Genomic DNA, 19,441 nt, shown 5'->3' with positions numbered 1-19,441 from the left:
TCCGCCTATAAAGCGCTCTAAACGACATCCAAAAACCCCCATCAAGAGACAACAAAGACTACTTTGGGACAAAAAATTATCCAGAAACTACTACTATTTTTGAGCCTGAAGATAAGGAAGATGACATCCATGTTTTTTCAGCTGTGTGCTAAACAGATGCAGCTTTAGTCAAACCCTAAGCATCATGTAGCAGTATTGCTAAGTGCTAAACAAGATATACAAACATAATAAAACAATCACTTACTGTACAAAGTCTGCTCTCACTGGGATAAAGACTGATGGGATGTTTATATCTTCCCCTTTACATCAACAATTCATCATAATGGCTTAACAAAAAAAGTGCCACAAACTAGCATCTTTTCGTGTCTTTCTGGCCATCTCCGGGTCTAAGTTGGATGTCAAAGTTGACCAACTTGTGGGTTTAAGTCCACAACCTTCTACTGTCCAGACGAGAGGCGTGATTTATAATCGAGAATTAACTTTCACCAACTCGGAGGCGACGCAGCAGCTCAATATGACGATATAGCAGCATCAGCTGGTTAGCTCTCTAAAAGTAGTTCCTCTGCGTTAGCGCTTATAGTAACAAAATCACAAATGCTTTTCAATATTCAGGTAATGCTCGTCACTTCTTCTTCTGGCCTCTCGTCACTTCACTTTTCTATTCTTCTTCTTCTTCTGGTCTCTTCTTCACCTGGTACTGGACTTCTCACTTGCCTAGTTTTCACACCCTAGAGCAGGGGTCGGCAACCTGCGGCCCTTTGATCACTTTGATGTGGCTCAGCTGCATATTTGCCGACCCCTCACGATTTTCCCGGGAGATTTCCGTATTTCGGTGCCTCTCGCAGAAAACTCCCGGGATTAATAATGTCCGATTTAATGTAGCCCGGAAGAGTTAGGGCTGCATGGGATTCTGGGTATTTGTCCTGTTGTGTTTATGTTGTGCTACTGTGCAGATGTTCTCCCGAAATGTGTTTGTCATTCATTGTCATGTAAATGGAGTCTTTTTTTGGATGTTTTTTTTAGAGGGCTTTATGGACTTGGTGATTTTTGAGGGTTTAAGTGTCTGTTTGCTTATACAAGTCAAAAAGTTTGATACAAATTTGGACAAAACTTTCAGGAAATGTCCAAGATGAAACGAGTAAACTAGTATTTTTGGGTCAGTATCATACGTTTACGTTACGAGACTCAACTTTTGTACGCTGGCATCCCTACCTCCACCCGCAGGTACGAAGATAGTAGCTGACTGACAAGAGGGTTCACTCTGTTTAAAAAAAAATGTATTTGATTAAAAGTTCAACATTCCAGTGGCGTAAAGGCCTCCCAAGCGTGTTTGTTGAGCGACGCCAGCAGGTATTTGTCAGCTTCAGCCTGCTTTCCATCCGTCCGCTCGGCCCTTCGCCGCTTTATCCTCCGCCTAACGAGCGCCTGTTTAACGTTAAAGAGGCCTAATGAAGGGCCCGAGGCCCCCAGGAACACCTGCTGTGTTTGTGTCCTGCAGCCTTCTGTTTGATGCCTCTCAAGTGGCAATCAAGAATATACGAATGGATGAAAAATGTTGATGTTATTGTCAGCAGAGGTGGGGTAGAGTAGCCAGAAATTGTACTCAAGTAAGAGTACTGTTACTTTAGAGATTTATTACTCAAGTAAAAGTAAGGAGTAGTCACCCAAATATTTACTTGAGTAAAAGTAAAAAGTATGTTGTGAAAAAACTACTCAAGTACTGAGTAACTGATGAGTAACATACACACACATATATATATATATATATATATATATATATATATATATTAGGGCTGAAACGACGCGTCGACGTAGTCGACGTCATCGGTTACGTAAATACGTCGACGCCGTTTTTGTGCTTCGACGCGTCGCATATTTACGTCACACTACCGTCATGGCGGAGCGCAAAGCAGACGATGCGAGGGGAAAAAAGCACGCCAAAAGTCGTCAAAAGTGTGGGAGTATTTCAATAAACGGCCTAAGAAGAAACACTACTTTTACTCCGCTACTTTTATCTACATTCAGCTCGCTACTCGCTACTAATTTTTATCGATCTGTTAATGCACGCTTTGTTTGTTTTGGTCTGTCAGACAGACCTTCAAAGTGCCTGCCTTACTGGTGACGTTTCACTCCGTTCCACCAATCAGATGCAGTCACTGGTGACGTTGGACCAATCAAACAGAGCCAGGCGGTCACATGACCTGACTTAAACAAGTTAAAAAACTTATTGGGGTGTTACCATTTAGTGGTCAATTGTACGGAATATGTACTGTACTGTGCAATCTACTAATAAAAGTCTCAATCAATCAATCAAAAGTGTGAAGGAAAAAAGACTACTTTTTATTTCAACCGTACACCCCGTCAAAAGCCTAAAGACTGACTGCACAGTTCCTGTCTTCACAATAAAAGTGCCGCTCCATCGCGCCGCGCTTTCAAAATAAGAGTCTCCGAAAGCCAGCGCAAACAAGCTAGCAAGCTACGGAGTTTGCCGCCAATTTATTTCTTGTAAAGTGTATAAAAACGAATATGGACAAATAAGATACCAAAAACCAACCACTTTCATGTGGTATTAGACAGAAAGGAGGAACTTTTTTTCTCCTCCATTTGAAAACGTGGACGTTATCATCACTACTGTCTGATTCCAATCAATGCAAGTCATCAGAATCAGGTAATACACCAACTTATATTCTTGTCTTCATGAAAGAAAGGAATCTATATGTGTTAAACATGCTTGTATTATCTTTAAAACACCTTTAACATGTAAACAAAAACGGCAAAATAAATAAATATAAATTATATACTGGCGTGGCGCAGTGGAAGAGTGGCCGTGCGCGACCCGAGGGTCCCTGGTTCAATCCCCACCTAGTACCAACCTCGTCATGTCCGTTGTGTCCTGAGCAAGACACTTCACCCTTGCTCCTGATGGGTGCTGGTTAGCGCCTTGCATGGCAGCTCCCTCCATCAGTGTGTGAATGTGTGTGTGAATGGGTAAATGTGGAAGTAGTGTCAAAGCGCTTTGAGTACCTTGAAGGTAGAAAAGCGCTATACAAGTACAACCCATTTATCATTTATCATTTATATATCAATGTATGTATATATATGTGTATATATATATGTGTGTGTGTGTATATATATATATATATATATATATATATATATATATATATATATATATATATATATATATATATATATATATATATATGTGTGTATGTTACTCATCAGTTACTCAGTACTTGAGTAGTTTTTTCACAATATACTTTTTACTTTTACTCAAGTAAATATTTGGGTGACTACTCCTTACTTTTACTTGAGTAATAAATCTCTAAAGTAACAGTACGCTTACTTGAGTACCATTTCTGGCTACTCTACCCACCTCTGCTAATAATGTTGTTGTATGCACAACGGCTATAAACGAACATTTGAAAAGAAAACACCCGACAGCGTTCTTGCCATCACCATCAACTAGTCAATCGTCCGCGTGAGTATACGTTGTCATCATTACACAAAAACATGAATGTGTCATTTGTATCTGCGTTGTAAATTCATAAACTAAAACACTGTTTCGCTCTGAGAGGCGCGTTTGGCGTGCCTGTTCAGTGTTTACAAAGATGCGCTCCTCTTTAACGCTAACGTTAACTAGTTGTGCAAATACCTTTTACAACGTTAACAGTTACATATACTATGTACAAACCAACAATTAACTTTCACTTTAATCATACTATCATTGTTGTGTTATTAAGCAAAATAAGCAATACTTTTACTTTTGTTGAAATGTTTACACTGTTACAGAATATTTCGTTTTGCACTTTTTTGTATTGGATGTTTATCGTTATTTTTGCACATTTTAGCAAATAAGCAATACTTTTACTTTTGAAATGCTTATACTATTGCAGAATATTAAGATTGCACTGGATGTTTACTTTTATATTTGCACATTAAAAAGCAAATAAGCTACTTTTAATTTTGTTAAATGTTAAAAGTTTTAAATGTTTACATTGTTACAGAATATTTTGTCATGTTGTTGTCAATGTTGACTGAGTGGCCATACTTTTTTTTTTTTGTAAATAAAAGCCATGCCTTTTGAAAAAACTGGCCTACATTTATTTTTTCATCTTCATTTTAAATTAAAAAAATAATCGGTAAAAGGAAAAATAATCTATAGATTAATCGAAAAAATAATCTATAGATTAACCGATTAATCGAAAAAATAATCTATAGATTAATCGATAGAAAAATAATCGTTAGCTGCAGCCTTAATATATATATATATATATATATATATATATATATATATATACACACACACACACATATATATATACACACATATATATATATATATACACACACACACATATATATATATATATACACACACACACACACATATGTATATATATATATATATATATATATATATATATATATATATATATATATATATATACATACATACAGTATATAATTTATATTTATTTATTTTGCCGTTTTTGTTTACATGTTAAAGGTGTTTTAAAGATAATACAAGCATGTTTAACACACATAGATTCCTTTCTTTCATGAAGACAAGAATATAAGTTGGTGTATTACCTGATTGTGATGACTTGCATTGATTGTAATCAGACAGTAGTGATGATAACGTCCACATTTTCAAATGGAGGAGAAAAAAAGTTCCTCCTTTCTGTCTAATACCACATGAAAGTGGTTGGTTTTTGGCATCTTATTTGTCCAGCTTCCATATTCGTATTTTTATACACTTTACAAGAAATACATTGGCGGCAAACTCCGTAGCTTGCTAGCTTGTTTGCGCTGGCTTTCGGAGACTCTTATTTTGAAAGCGCAGGCGCAATGGAGCGGCACTTTTATTGTGAAGACAGGAACTGTGCAGTCAGTCTTTAGGCTTTTGACGGGATGTACGGTTTAAATAAAAAATTGTCTTTTTTTCCTTCACACTTTTGATTGATTGATTGGAACTTTTATTAGTAGATTGCACAGTACAGTACATATTCCGTACTCCCTTATGCAATGGGACATAAGGACCTATTGAATTTGTATGGTTTTATTAGGGCCGGCATGGCCCATTGTATAAGGACTCCCAAAGGGAGTCCTTATGCAATGGGACATAAGGACCTATTGAATTTGTAAGGTTTTATTAGGGACCGCAATGTCCCTTTGGGACAAAGGACCCTATTGTATTTGTAAGGTTTTATTATTATTATTCCGCCGCCTCTTTGAGCTGTAATTTGACCCCCTTAACATGCTTCAAAACTCACCATATTTGACACACACATCAGGACTGGCAAAAATTGCCATCTAATAAAAAAATAAAAAAATAAAAACTCAAAATTACGCTCTAGCGCCCCCTAGGAAGAAAACAGAGACAAAACTGCCCATAACTTCCAGTAGAAATGTCGTAGCGACATGAAACTAAAACTTCTATGTAGGTCTCACTTAGACCTACATTTCATACATTGACAACAGCAAAAATCAACAGGAAGTTGGCAATTCTCCCTTCAAAACAAAAGTTTTGTAAAAACAGTCACTTTTGCCTCTTTGAGCTACAATTTGACCCCCTTAGCATGCTTCAAAACTCACCAAACTGGACACACACATCAGGACTGGCAAAAATTGCGATCTAATAAAAAAAACCAACCCCAAAGCTCTAGCGCCCCCTAGGAATAAAATACAGACAAAACTGCTCCTAGGAAGAAAACTCAGACAAAACTGCCTGTAACTTCCAGTAGGAATGAAACAAAGATCTTTATGTAGGTCTCACTTAGACCTACATTTCATATATTGACAACCCCCAGCAAAAATCAACAGGAAGTTTGCAATTCCCCCTTCAAAACAAAAGTTTTGGAAAAAAACGGTCACCTTTTTTCAAATATTATCTCCTCTGAGCACGTTTGTCGTGTCGGCTTCAAAATAGCACAGGAGAGAGATTGAACCCTTCTGATTAAAAGTTGACGAAAGAGTTTTAATTACTGCTCCGGTTTGGATTTTATGTGCCGTCAAAGTCGGTCCCGTCCATCGCTGCTTGCAGCTTTAATTATTATTATTCTTCCACAACTTTGCGCTGTAATTTGACCCCCTTAGCATGCTTCAAAACTCACCAAATTTTATACACACACACATCAGTAATATACGGCAAAACTTTTTTATCAAAAAACCAAACCCCAAAACTCAAAATTGCGCTCTAGCGCCCCCTAGAAAGAAAACTGCTTATAACTCCCAGTACGAATGTTGTAGAGACATGAAACAAAAACCTCTATGTAGGTCTTACTTAGACCTACTTTTCATTAATTAATTTCCTCGGGCAAAAATCAACAGGAAGTTGGCAATTCCCCCTTCAAGACAAAAAAAGGACTAAAAACAGTAACTTTGCGCTGTAATTTGACCCCCTTAGCATGCTTCAAAACTCACCAAATTTTACACACACACATCAGTAATATACGGCAAAACTTTTTATCCAAAAAACCAAACCCCAAAACTCAAAATTGCGCTCTAGCGCCCCCTAGAAAGAAAACTGCTTATAACTCCCAGTACGAATGTTGTAGAGACATGAAACAAAAACCTCTATGTAGGTCTTACTTAGACCTACTTTTCATTAATTAATTTTCTCGGGCAAAAATCAACAGGAAGTTGGCAATTCCCCCTTCAAGACAAAAAAGTACTAAAAACAGTAACTTTGCGCTGTAATTTGACCCCCTTAGCATGCTTCAAAACTCACCAAATTTTACACACACACACATCAGTAATATACGGCAAAACTTTTTTATCAAAAAACCAAGCCCCAAAACTCAAAATTGCGCTCTAGCGCCCCCTAGAAAGAAAACTGCTTATAACTCCCAGTACGAATGTTGTAGAGACATGAAACAAAAACCTCTATGTAGGTCTTACTTAGACCTACTTTTCATTAATTAATTTCCTCCGGCAAAAATCAACAGGAAGTTGGCAATTCCCCCTTCAAGACAAAAAAAGTACTAAAAACAGTCACTTTTGCCTTTTTGAGCTGTAATTTGACCCCCTTAACACGCTTCAAAACTCACCAAACTGAACGCACACATCAGGACTGGCAAAATTTGTGATCTAATAAAAAAACCTAACCCCAAATTTAAAAATTGCGCTCTAGAGCAATTTTTGAATAAAACGGAGAAAAAAACTGCTCCTCGGAAGAAAAAAAATTACAAAACTGCCTGTAACTCCCACTGGGAAGGTCGGAGAGACATGAAACAAAATCCTCTCCGTAGGTCTCACTTAGACCTACATTTCATAAATTGACAACCCTCAGCAAAAATCTACAAGAAGCTTGCTATTCCCCCTTCAACACAACATTTTTGTAAAAACCGGTCACCTTTCTTCAAACATTATCTCCTCTGAGCGTGTTTGTTGTTTCGGCTTCAAACTAACACAGGAGAGAGATTGAACCCTTTTGATTAAAAGTTATCGAAAGAGTTTTAATACCGGCTCCGGTTTTGATTTTATGACCCTTCAAAGAGCCGCTGCGCTGATGCTGCTGTTTTTTCAAGAAGGCTGCTTAAAAGCAGGAAGCACCAGCGTGCCCACACAATGCAGACAAGGTAGGTACACTAGACAAAAGTATTGGGACAATTCGGACTAAAAGTAGACAAAAGTATTGGGACACTTATGACGAAAACTGAACAAAAGTATTGGGACACTTAGGACTAGCACCTGCCAAATATGCGGGCCCGACCAATGCTGCTTGCAGCTTTAATTATTATTATTCTTCCTCAACTTTGCGCTGTAATTTGACCCCCTTAGCATGCTTCAAAACTCACCAAATTTTACACCCACACATCAGTAATATACGGCAAAACTTTTTATCAAAAAAACCAAACCCCAAAACTCAAAATTGCGCTCTAGCGCCCCCTAGAAAAAAAACTGCTTATAACTCCCAGTACGAATGTTGTAGAGACATGAAACAAAAACCTCTACGTAGGTCTTACTTAGACCTACTTTTCATTAATTAATTTCCTCGGGCAAAAATCAACAGGAAGTTGGCAATTCCCCCTTCAAGACAAAAAAGTACTAAAAACAGTAACTTTGCGCTGTAATTTGACCCCCTTAGCATGCTTCAAAACTCACCAAATTTTACACACACACATCAGTAATATACGGCAAAACTTTTTATCCAAAAAACCAAACCCCAAAACTCAAAATTGCGCTCTAGCGCCCCCTAGAAAGAAAACTGCTTATAACTCCCAGTACGAATGTTGTAGAGACATGAAAAAAAACCTCTATGTAGGTCTTACTTAGACCTACTTTTCATTAATTAATTTCCTCGGGCAAAAATCAACAGGAAGTTGGCAATTCCCCCTTCAAGACAAAAAAGTACTAAAAACAGTAAGGTTTTATTAGGGCCCGCATGGCCCATTGCATAAGGACTCCTTATGCAATGGGACATAAGGACCTATTGAATTTGTAAGGTTTTATTATTATTATTCTTCCGCAACTTTGCGCTGTAATTTGACCCCCTTAGCATGCTTCAAAACTCACCAAATTTTACACACACACACACATCAGTAATATACGGCAAAACTTTTTTATCAAAAACCAAACCCCAAAACTCAAAATTGCGCTCTAGCGCCCCCCTAGAAAGAAAACTGCTTATAACTCCCAGTACGAATGTTGTAGAGAAATGAAACAAAAACCTCTATGTAGGTCTTACTTAGACCTACTTTTCATTAATTAATTTCCTCGGGCAAAAATCAACAGGAAGTTGGCAATTCCCCCTTCAAGACAAAAAAGTACTAAAAACAGTAACTTTGCGCTGTAATTTGACCCCCTTAGCATGCTTCAAAACTCACCAAATTTTACACACACACATCAGTAATATACGGCAAAACTTTTTTATCAAAAAACCAAACCCCAAAACTCAAAATTGCGCTCTAGCGCCCCCTAGAAAGAAAACTGCTTATAACTCCCAGTACGAATGTTGTAGAGACATGAAACAAAAACCTCTATGTAGGTCTTACTTAGACCTACTTTTCATTTATTAATTTCCTCGGGCAAAAATCAACAGGAAGTTGGCAATTCCCCCTTCAAGACAAAAAAGTACTAAAAACAGTAAATTTGCGATGTAATTTGACCCCCTTAGCATGCTTCAAAACTCACCAAATTTTACACACACACATCAGTAATATACGGCAAAACTTTTTATCAAAAAAACCAAACCCCAAAACTCAAAATTGCGCTCTAGCGCCCCCTAGAAAGAAAACTGCTTATAACTCCCAGTACGAATGTTGTAGAGACATGAAACAAAAACCTCTATGTAGGTCTTACTTAGACCTACTTTTCATTAATTAATTTCCTCGGGCAAAAATCAACAGGAAGTTGGCAATTCCCCCTTCAAGACAAAAAAGTACTAAAAACAGTAAGGTTTTATTAGGGCCCGCATGTCCCATTGCATAAGGACTCCCTTTGGGAGTCCTTATGCAATGGGACATAAGGACCTATTGAATTTGTAAGGTTTTATTATTATTATTCTTCCGCAACTTTGCGCTGTAATTTGACCCCCTTAGCATGCTTCAAAACTCACCAAATTTTACACACACACATCAGTAATATACGGCAAAACTTTTTTATCAAAAAACCAAACCCCAAAACTCAAAATTGCACTCTAGCGCCCCCTAGAAAGAAAACTGCTTATAACTCCCAGTACGAATGTTGTAGAGACATGAAACAAAAACCTCTATGTAGGTCTTACTTAGACCTACTTTTCATTTATTAATTTCCTCGGGCAAAAACCAACAGGAAGTTGGCAATTCCCCCTTCAAGACAAAAAAAGTACTAAAAACAGTAACTTTTGCCTCTTTGAGCTGTATTTTCACCCTCTTAACATGCTTCAAAACTCACCAAACTGAACACACACATCAGGACTGGCAAAAATTGCGATCTAATAAAAAAAACCTAACACCAAATCTGAATAAAACGCAGAAAAAACTGCTCCTCGGAAGAAAAAAATGACAAAACTGCCTGTAACTCCCACTGGGAAGGTCGGAGAGACATGAAACAAAAACCTCTCCGTAGGTCTCACTTAGACCTACATTTCATAAATTGACAACCCCCAGCAAAAATCAACAGGAAGTTTGCTATTCCCCCTTCAAAAACCGGTCACCTTCCTTCAAAAACGAACTCTTCTGAGCGCTTTTGTTGTTTCGCCTTCAAACTAACACAGGAGAGAGATTGAACCCTTCTGATGACAATGACAGAGGCGCTTTTTTTCTAACTGCTCCAGTTTTGATTTTATGACCCTTCAAAGACCCGCTGCGCTGATGCTGCTGCGCTGCTGTTTTTTTAAGATGGCTGCTTAAAAGCAGGAAGCACCAGCGTGCCCACACAATGCAGACAAGGTAGGTACACTAGACAAAAGTATTGGGACACTTCAGACTAAAAGTAGACAAAAGTATTGGGACACTTAGGACTAGCACCTGCCAAATACGCGGGCCCGACCAATGCTGCTTGCAGCTTTAATTATTCTTGTTCCGCATACGTTTATCTTACACTTAATGCGAGACGAACCGGCCAACGAACCCCCACATATGTTACACCCTCGGAAAGGGGCTGTTCGCGCCGATGGCGGTACTTTAAATTGGGACCATTTCGTGTCACCATGGAAACGCTATTCACAAATAAACGGGAAAAATGGGTCGCTAGAAAATTTTATAATGCCGGATTATAATGCCTTCAGCATTGCACGTACCTCACTGTTCATCCAGGGTTTCTCGTTGGCCCGTGTGGGAATAAAGTACTATCTATGTTCTTGATCACACTGACATCCTCCATGCACTTCTCAATGTATGCGGACACAGACTCCGCATACTCCTCCACACATGTGTGGTGATTTTCGGTGGCGGCTGCCTTGAACATGTCCCAGTCTGTGCTTTCGAAGCAGTCTTGTAATGCTGACATTGCTCCCTCTGGCCAGGTCCTCACCTGCTTCACTGTAGCTTGCTTCCTGATCAGCAGGGACTTGTATGCAGGAATTAGCATCACAGATAGATGGTGGGGGCGTGGTGCAGCTTTATACGCATGCTTAATATTGCTGTACACCATGTCCAGCGTGCTGCCACCCCTGGTTGCAAAGTTCACATGTTGATGGAAATGAGGGAACACAGTTTTCATGTTAGCTTGGTTAAAGTCCCCTGCCACGATGAAAACTCCCTCTGGATATGTAGATTGCTGTTCATACATGAAACAGTGAAAATAATGCATACATGAAACAGTGAAAATAATGCACACATGAAAGTTATGGAATTTCCATCTGATTTGATCTGCTTTTTTGTGTTTTGTCCAGGGAAACCAACATTCCGCTCATCGCCCTGGGTCTGAAGGAGACCAAAGAAGTCGACTTTTCGATGCCTTTCAAGGTGCGAACACGCACGCATACATTTTTATTTTTTTAAACTTAAGTCTCTAGATCAACTTCAGATCTATCTGTCCATTAGTTTAGATGTTTTTAGTATTTTTTCCAATATTTTTATTTATTTTGTGTTTTGTGCCCTTTTTGGTAAATGGTAAATGGGTTGTACTTGTTTAGCGCTTTTCTACCTTTTTAAGGAACTCAAAGCGCTTTGACACTATTTCCACATTCACCCATTTACACACTGATGGCGGGAGCTGCCATGCACGGCGCTAACCAGCACCCATCAGGAGCAAGGGTGAAGTGTCTTGCTCAAGAAGGTGGGGATTGAACCAGTAACCCTCAGATTGCTGGCACGGCCACTCTCCCAACTTCTCCACGCCGTCCCCCATCAAAGAAAACTTTTTAACAAAAATTTTATGGCAAACATAAAATTTGCAATATTTTCACCCAAAAAATCAAAGTGTAATATATGATGTGAAGTAATTGGATCCTTGAATATGTCAATAATTCATCAAAACATTGATTTTGATTCATTATTATTTTTTGAGCAATGACTGTTTTTAAATAAAAAAATCCCACTAAAATTCTCAAGGATCCAAAAGTAAGAAGTCCCTAAAGGAACATGGGGAATTTTTTTATTTATTTTTTTTAGACAAGTTTCTCGTGCGCACGGGATACATGTCTAAAAAAATATATATATATATATATATATATATATATAATTTTTTTATAATTTGTTTTATATAACTTTATAGAAAGTTATAAAAAAATAGGAGTCCCTAAAGGAACATGGAGAATTTTTTTTAGTTTTTTTTTTAGACAAGTTTCTCGTGCGCACGGGATACATGTCTAAAAAAATATATATATATATAATTTTTTTATAATTTTTTTTATATAACTTTATAGAAAGTTATAAAAAAATAGGAGTCCCTAAAGGGACATGGGGAATTTTTTTTTTTTTTTTTTTAGACAAGTTTCTCGTGCGCACGGGATACATGTCTAAAAAAAAAAATATATATATATATATATATATAATTTTTTATAATTTTTTTTTATATAACTTTATAGAAAGTTATAAAAAAATAGGAGTCCCTAAAGGGACATGGGGAATTTTTTTTTTTTTTTTTTTTTTAGACAAGTTTCTCGTGCGCACGAGATACATGTCTAAAAAAATAAATATATAAATATTATTACAAATTTTTTTCCCCCCCATGTCCTTTAAGGGGCTCCGTACAAAAGGGCACCATTCATATGTGGTAAAATAAGTTACACAGTATTTTTTTTTTTTTTTACTTTCATTGCTTTTTTTATACGATTATACACATAAAAAACCTCATTTTTTATGGTCAACATACAAAACATGCAACATTTTCCCCAAAAAATATTTTTAAGTGTAAATAAGTCATACATTCTTCTTTTTGTTTTAAACTTAAGTCTCTAGATCAACTTCAGATCTATTTGTCCATTAGTTAAGATGGTTTTAGTATTTTTTTTCAATGTTTTTATTTTATTTTTGTTTTGTTTTTTTTGTGCCTTTTTTGTCAAAGAAAACTTTAAAAAAAATGTTTTTTTTGACAAACACATAAATTGTGCGATATTTTCCCCAAAACATTTTCAAAGTGTAATATATGATGTGAAGTAATTGGATCCTTGAATATGTCGATAATTCATCAAAACATGGATTTTGATTCATTATTATTTTTTGAGCAATGACTGTTTTTAAATTAAAAAATCCCACTAAAATTCTCAAGGATCCAAAAGTAAGGAGTCCCTAAAGGGACATGGGGGAAAACATTTTTTATTTTTTTATTTTTTTATTTTTTTTAGACAAGTTTCTCGTACGCACGAGATACATGTCTAAAAAAATATATATATATATACATTTTTTTTATTTTATTTTTTATAACTTTATAGAAAGTTTCTCGTGCGCACGAGATACATGTCTAAAAAAAATAAAAAATAAAATAAATATTATTACAACATTTTTTTTCCCCCATGTCCCTTAAGGGTCTCCGTACAAAAGGGCCCCTTTCACATGTGGTAAAAATAAGTTACACAGTATGTTTTATTTTTTTTACTTTCATTGCTTTTTTAAATAAAGTTCAACTCTACCAGTCGATTATACACATAAAAAACCTCATTTTTTATGGTCAACATACAAAACATGCAACATTTTCCCCAGAAAATATTTTTAAGTGTAATATTTGATGTGAAGTCATTGTAACCTTCAATAGGTCAATAATTCATAACAACATTGATTTTGATTCGTTATTATTTTTTAAGTAATGACAGTTTTAAGAAAAAAATCCCACAAAATTTGATTGGGCATTCAAGTGTTAAAAAATAAGTTATACATTCTTCTTTTTGTTTTAAACTTAAGTCTCTAGATAAACGTCAGATCTATTTGTCCATTAGTTAAGATGTTTTTAGTATTTTTTTCAATGTTTTTATTTTATTTTTATTTTTGTTTTTTTGTGCCTTTTTTGTCAAAGAAAACTTTAAAAAAAATGTTTTTTTTGACAAACACATAAAATGTGCGATATTTTCCCCAAAACATTTTCAAAGTGTAATATATGATGTGAAGTAATTGGATCCTTGAATATGTCGATAATTCATCAAAACATTGATTTTGATTCATTATTATTTTTTGAGCAATGACTGTTTTTAAATTAAAAAATCCCACTAAAATTCTCAAGGATCCAAAAGTAAGGAGTCCCTAAAGGGACATGGGGGAAAACATTTTTTTAATTTATTTTTTTAGACAAGTTTCTCGTGCGCACGAGATACATGTCTAAAAATATATATATATATATTTATATACATTTTTTTTAAATTTTTTATAACTTTATAGAAAGTTTCTCGTGCGCACGAGATACATGTCTAAAAAAATAAATAAATAAATAAATAAATATTATTACAACATTTTTTTCCCCCCATGTCCCTTAAGGGGCTCCGTACAAAAGGGCCCCTTTCATATGTGGTAAAAATAAGTTACACAGTATTTTTTTTATTTATTTATTTTTTACTTCCATTGCTTTTTTAAATAAACTTTATACACATAAAAAAACTCATTTTTTATGGTCAACATACAAAACATGCAACATTTTCCCCAAAAAATATTTTATTTTTGTTTAGTTTTTTTGTGCCCTTTTTGTCAAAGAAAACTTAAAAAAAAAAAAAATTTTGACAAAAAATGTGCGATATTTTCCCCAAAACATTTTCAAAGTGTAATATATAATGTGAAGTAATTGGATCCTTGAATATGTCGATAATTCATCAAAACATTGATTTTGATTCATTATTATTTTTTGAGCAATGACCGTTTAAAAAAAAAAAAAAAAAAAAATCCCACTAAAATTCTCAAGGATTCAAAAGAGCCCCTTTCATATGTGGTAAAAATACATTTTAAATTTTTTTACTTTCATTGCTTAATTTTTAAAATGAACTTCAGATCTACCAGTGGATTATACGTTTTTGTTATGTGTTTGTTTGTTTTATGCCCTATTTGTCATAGAAAAGCTCATTTTTTATGGCCGACATACAAAACATGCAACATTCTCCCCAAAAATATTTGAAAGTGTAATATTTGATGTGAAGCAATTGTAACCTTGAATAAGTCAATATTTCATAACAACATTGATTTTGATTCGTTATTATTTTTTAAGTAATGGCAGCTTTAAGAAAAAAATCCCACAAAAATGATTGGGCATTCAATTCAAGTGTTAAAAAATAAGTCATACATTATTCTTTTTTTTTTTAAACTTAAGTCTCTAGATAAAAGTCAGATCTATTTGTCCATTAGTTAAGATGTTTTTAGTATTTTTTTCAATGTTTTTATTTTATTTATTTATTTATTTATTTTTTGTGCCCTTTTTGTCAAAGAAAACTTTAAAAAAAATGTTTTTTTGACAAACACATAAAATGTGCGATATTTTCCCCAAAACATTTTCAAAGTGTAATATATGATGTGAAGTAATTGGATCCTTGAATATGTCGATAATTCATCAAAACATTGATTTTGATTCATTATTATTTTTTGAGCAATGACTGTTTTTAAATGAAAAAATCCCACTAAAATTCTCAAGGATCCAAAAGTAAGGAGTCCCTAAAGGGACATGGAGGAAAACATTTTTTTAATTTATTTTTTTAGACAAGTTTCTCATGCGCACGAGATACATGTCTAAAAAAATATATATATATATTTATATACATTTTTTTTTTTTTTTTTATAACTTTATAGAAAGTTTCTCGTGCGCACGCGATACATGTCTAAAAAAAAAAAAAATTAATAAATAAATATTATTACAACATTTTTTCCCCCCCATGTCCCTTAAGGGGCTCCGTACAAAAGGGCCCCTTTCATATGTGGTAAAAATAAGTTACACAGTATTTTTTTTTTTTTTTTTTTTTACTTTCATTGCTTTTTTAAATAAACTTTATACACATAAAAAAACTCATTTTTTATGGTCAACATACAAAACATGCAACATTTTCCCCAAAAAATATTTTATTTTTGTTTAGTTTTTTTGTGCCCTTTTTGTCAAAGAAAACTTTAAAAAAAAAAAAATTTTTGACAAAAAATGTGCGATATTTTCCCCAAAACATTTTCAAAGTGTAATATATGATGTGAAGTAATTGGATCCTTGAATATGTCGATAATTCATCAAAACATTGATTTTGATTCATTATTATTTTTTGAGCAATGACCGTTTAAAAAATAAATAAAAAAAATCCCACTAAAATTCTCAAGGATTCATATGTGCTAAAAATACATTTTAAATTTTAAAATTTTTTACTTTCATTGCTTAATTTTTAAAATGAACTTCAGATCTCCCAGTGGATTATACATTTTTGTTATGTGTTTGTTTGTTTTATGCACTATTTGTCATAGAAAAGCTCATTTTTTTATGGCCGACATACAAAACATGCAACATTCTCCCCAAAAATATTTGAAAGTGTAATATTTGATGTGAAGTCATTGTAACCTTGAATAAGTCAATAATTCATAACAACATTGATTTTGATTCATTGTTATTTTTGGAGAAATTACTGTTTGAAAAACAACTTTTTCCTGTTAGATTTCACCAGTTTGCTCTATTATTGCACCTTTTTAAGTATTTTCTTTTAGAATGTGTATCTGGGTCAACTAGTTGCCATTTGTTCACAATAAAGACGATACATGGTCCATCCATCCATCCATTTTCTTCCGCTTATCCGAGGTTGGGTCGCGGGGGCAGCAGCCTAAGCAGGGAAGCCCAGACTTCCCTCTCCCCAGCCACTTGGTCCAGCTCCTCCCGGGGGATCCCGAGGCGTTCCCAGGCCAGCCGGGAGACATAGTCTTCCCAACGTGTCCTGGGTCTTCCCCGTGGCCTCCTACCGGTCGGACGTGCCCTAAACACCTCCCGAGGGAGGCGATCGGGTGGCATCCTGACCAGATGCCCGAACCACCTCATCTGGCTCCTCTCCATGTGGAGGAGCAGCAGCTTTACTTTGAGCTCCCCCCGGATGACAGAGCTTCTCACCCTATCTCTAAGGGAGAGACCCGCCACCTGGCGGAGGAAACTCATTTTGGCCACTAGTACCCGTGATCTTGTCCTTTCGGTCAAAACCCAAAGCTCATGACCATAGGTGAGGATGGGAACGTAGATCGACCGCTAAATTGAGAGCTTTGCCTTCCGGCTCAGCTCCTTCTTCACCACAACGGATCGATACAGCGTCCGCATTACTGAAGACGCCGCACCGATCCGCCTGTCGATCTCACCATCCACTCTTCCCTCACTCGTGAACAAGACTCCGAGGTACTTGAACTCCTCCACTTGGGGCAGGGTCTCCTCCCCAACCCGGAGATGGCACTCCACCCTTTTCCCGGGCGAGAACCATGGACTCGGACTTGGAGGTGCTGATTCTCATCCCAGTCGCTTCACACTCGGCTGCGAACCGATCCAGTGAGAGCTGAAGATCCTGGCCAGATGAAGCCATCAGGACCACATCATCTGCAAAAAGCAGAGACCTAATCCTGCAGCCACCAAACCAGATCCCCTCTACGCCTTGACTGCGCCTAGAAATTCTGTCCATAAAAGTTCAGAACAGAATGGGTGACAAAGGGCAGCCTTGGCGGAGTCCAACCCTCACTGGAAACGTGTCCGACTTACTGCCGGCAATGCGGACCAAGCTCTGGCACTGATCATACAGGGAGTGGACCGCCAAAATCAGACAGTCCGATACCCCATACTCTCTGAGCACTCCCCACAGGACCTCGGTGGCAAGGCCCCGGGAGTGGATGAGATCCGCCCGGAGTTCCTTAAGGCTCTGGATGCTGTGGGGCTGTCTTGGTTGACTCTGCAGCATCGCGTGGACATCGGGGGCGGTACCTCTGGATTGGCAGACCGGGGTGGTGGTTCCTCTCTTTAAGAAGGGGAACCGGAGGGTGTGTTCTAACTATCGTGGGATCACACTCCTCAGCCTTCCCGGTAAGGTCTATTCAGGTGTACTGGAGAGGAGGCTACGCCGGATAGTCCAACCTCGGATTCAGGAGGAACAGTGTGGTTTTCGTCCTGGTCGTGGAACTGTGGACCAGCTCTATACTCTGGGCAGGGTCCTTGAGGGTGCATGGGAGTTTGCCCAACCAGTCTACATGTGTTTTGTGGACTTGGAGAAGGCATTGGACCGTGTCCCTCGGGAAGTCCTGTGGGGAGTGCTCAGAGAGTATGGGGTATCGGACTGTCTGATTTTGGCGATACATGGTGATATTGATACTCACCATGGCGTACAATTATTCCAAGGTGTTTGTCCACACCTGCGTGTTAATGACAGGTGTCTGCTGGGCGCCGACTTGACATTTATTGTTGGCGTCGCTATCACGGTTACGGAAAGCGCCGATGGCAGCAAGAAGTGATATTAAATCGTCTTTCTTCCCGACAGGATTACATTGTTCTGCATTACAACCAAGATGGCAGCAGCTTCGAGAACGAGATCGCCGACCTGATGGACCTGCGGCAGGTTGGTGGCGTCCATGGTCCGCCTCACCATATTTGGACAAGTCTTTCCTTTTGATGTGTTTTGATCTGCCGTGTGACGTGCAGGCCTGCAGGACGCCAAGTCGCACGGAGGTGGGGGTGGAGCTTCTGGCCAAGTACTTCAACCATCTTCCTCTGATGGAGAGTCGCTTCTTCTCGCCCACGCATCACAGTGGCCTCTTCTTCACCTGGTAATGCTCCTCACTGCACTTTTATATTCTTCTTCTTCTTCTGGCCTCTTCTTCATCTGCACCTTAACACAACATAAACACAACAGAACAAATACCCAGAATCCCATGCAGCCCTGACTCTTCCGGGCTACATTATACACACCTGCTACCACCAAACCCCGCCCCCACCCCAACCTTGCTCCCACACACATCAACCCCCCCCGTGCGTCGGTTGAGGTGGGCGGGGTTTGGTAGCGGGGGGTGTATAATGTAGCCTGGAAGAGTTAGGGCTGCATAGGATTCTGGGTATTTGTTCTGTTGTGTTTATGTTGTGGTACGGTGCAGATGTTCTCCCGAAATGTGTTTGTCATTCTTGTTTGGTGTGGGTTCACAGTGTGGCGCATTATTAGTAAGAGTGTTAAAGTTGTTTATACCGCCACCGTCAGTTTGATACACACTTAAATAAATAAATATATTGTCATTTGTAAGTTACACGTAAGTGTGATTTAAACAAGAATAGCTAAATAAATACATTTATATATATAAAAAAATGGGTATTTCTGTCTGTCATTCCGTCGTACATTTTTTTTTCCTTTTACGGAAGGTTTTTTTGTAGAGAATAAATGATGAAAAAAAACACTTAATTGAACGGTTTAAAAGAGGAGAAAACACGAAAAAAATAAAAAATAAAATTTTGAAACATAGTTTATCTTCAATTTCGACTATTTAAAATTCAAAATTCAACCGACAAAAAGAAGAGAAAAACTAGCTCATTTGAATCTTTTTGAAAAAATTAAAAAAATTATTTATGGAACATCATTAGTCATTTTTCCTGATTAAGATACATTTTAGAATTTTGATGACAT

The 19,441-nt window shown here is 37.0% G+C and overlaps 1 protein-coding gene across 1 annotated transcript in view; it reads left to right on the top strand.

Annotated features, from left to right (window-relative positions):
* Positions 1-19,441, top strand: part of LOC133608433 (rhophilin-2-like) — a 166,608-nt gene that overhangs the window by 101,762 nt on the left and 45,405 nt on the right. The window contains exons 4-6 of the mRNA XM_061963655.2: positions 11,321-11,393; positions 18,311-18,388; positions 18,472-18,596. Coding sequence (XP_061819639.1) covers positions 11,321-11,393; positions 18,311-18,388; positions 18,472-18,596 — 276 coding nt within the window. The remainder of the gene's footprint in view (positions 1-11,320; positions 11,394-18,310; positions 18,389-18,471; positions 18,597-19,441) is intronic.

The sequence above is a fragment of the Nerophis lumbriciformis genome, linkage group LG06 (genome assembly GCF_033978685.3).
Source record: "Nerophis lumbriciformis linkage group LG06, RoL_Nlum_v2.1, whole genome shotgun sequence".
NCBI lineage: Eukaryota > Metazoa > Chordata > Actinopteri > Syngnathiformes > Syngnathidae > Nerophis > Nerophis lumbriciformis.
The sequence above is the reverse complement of the archived record's forward strand: the minus strand, read 5'-3'. Positions and strand labels throughout refer to the sequence as shown.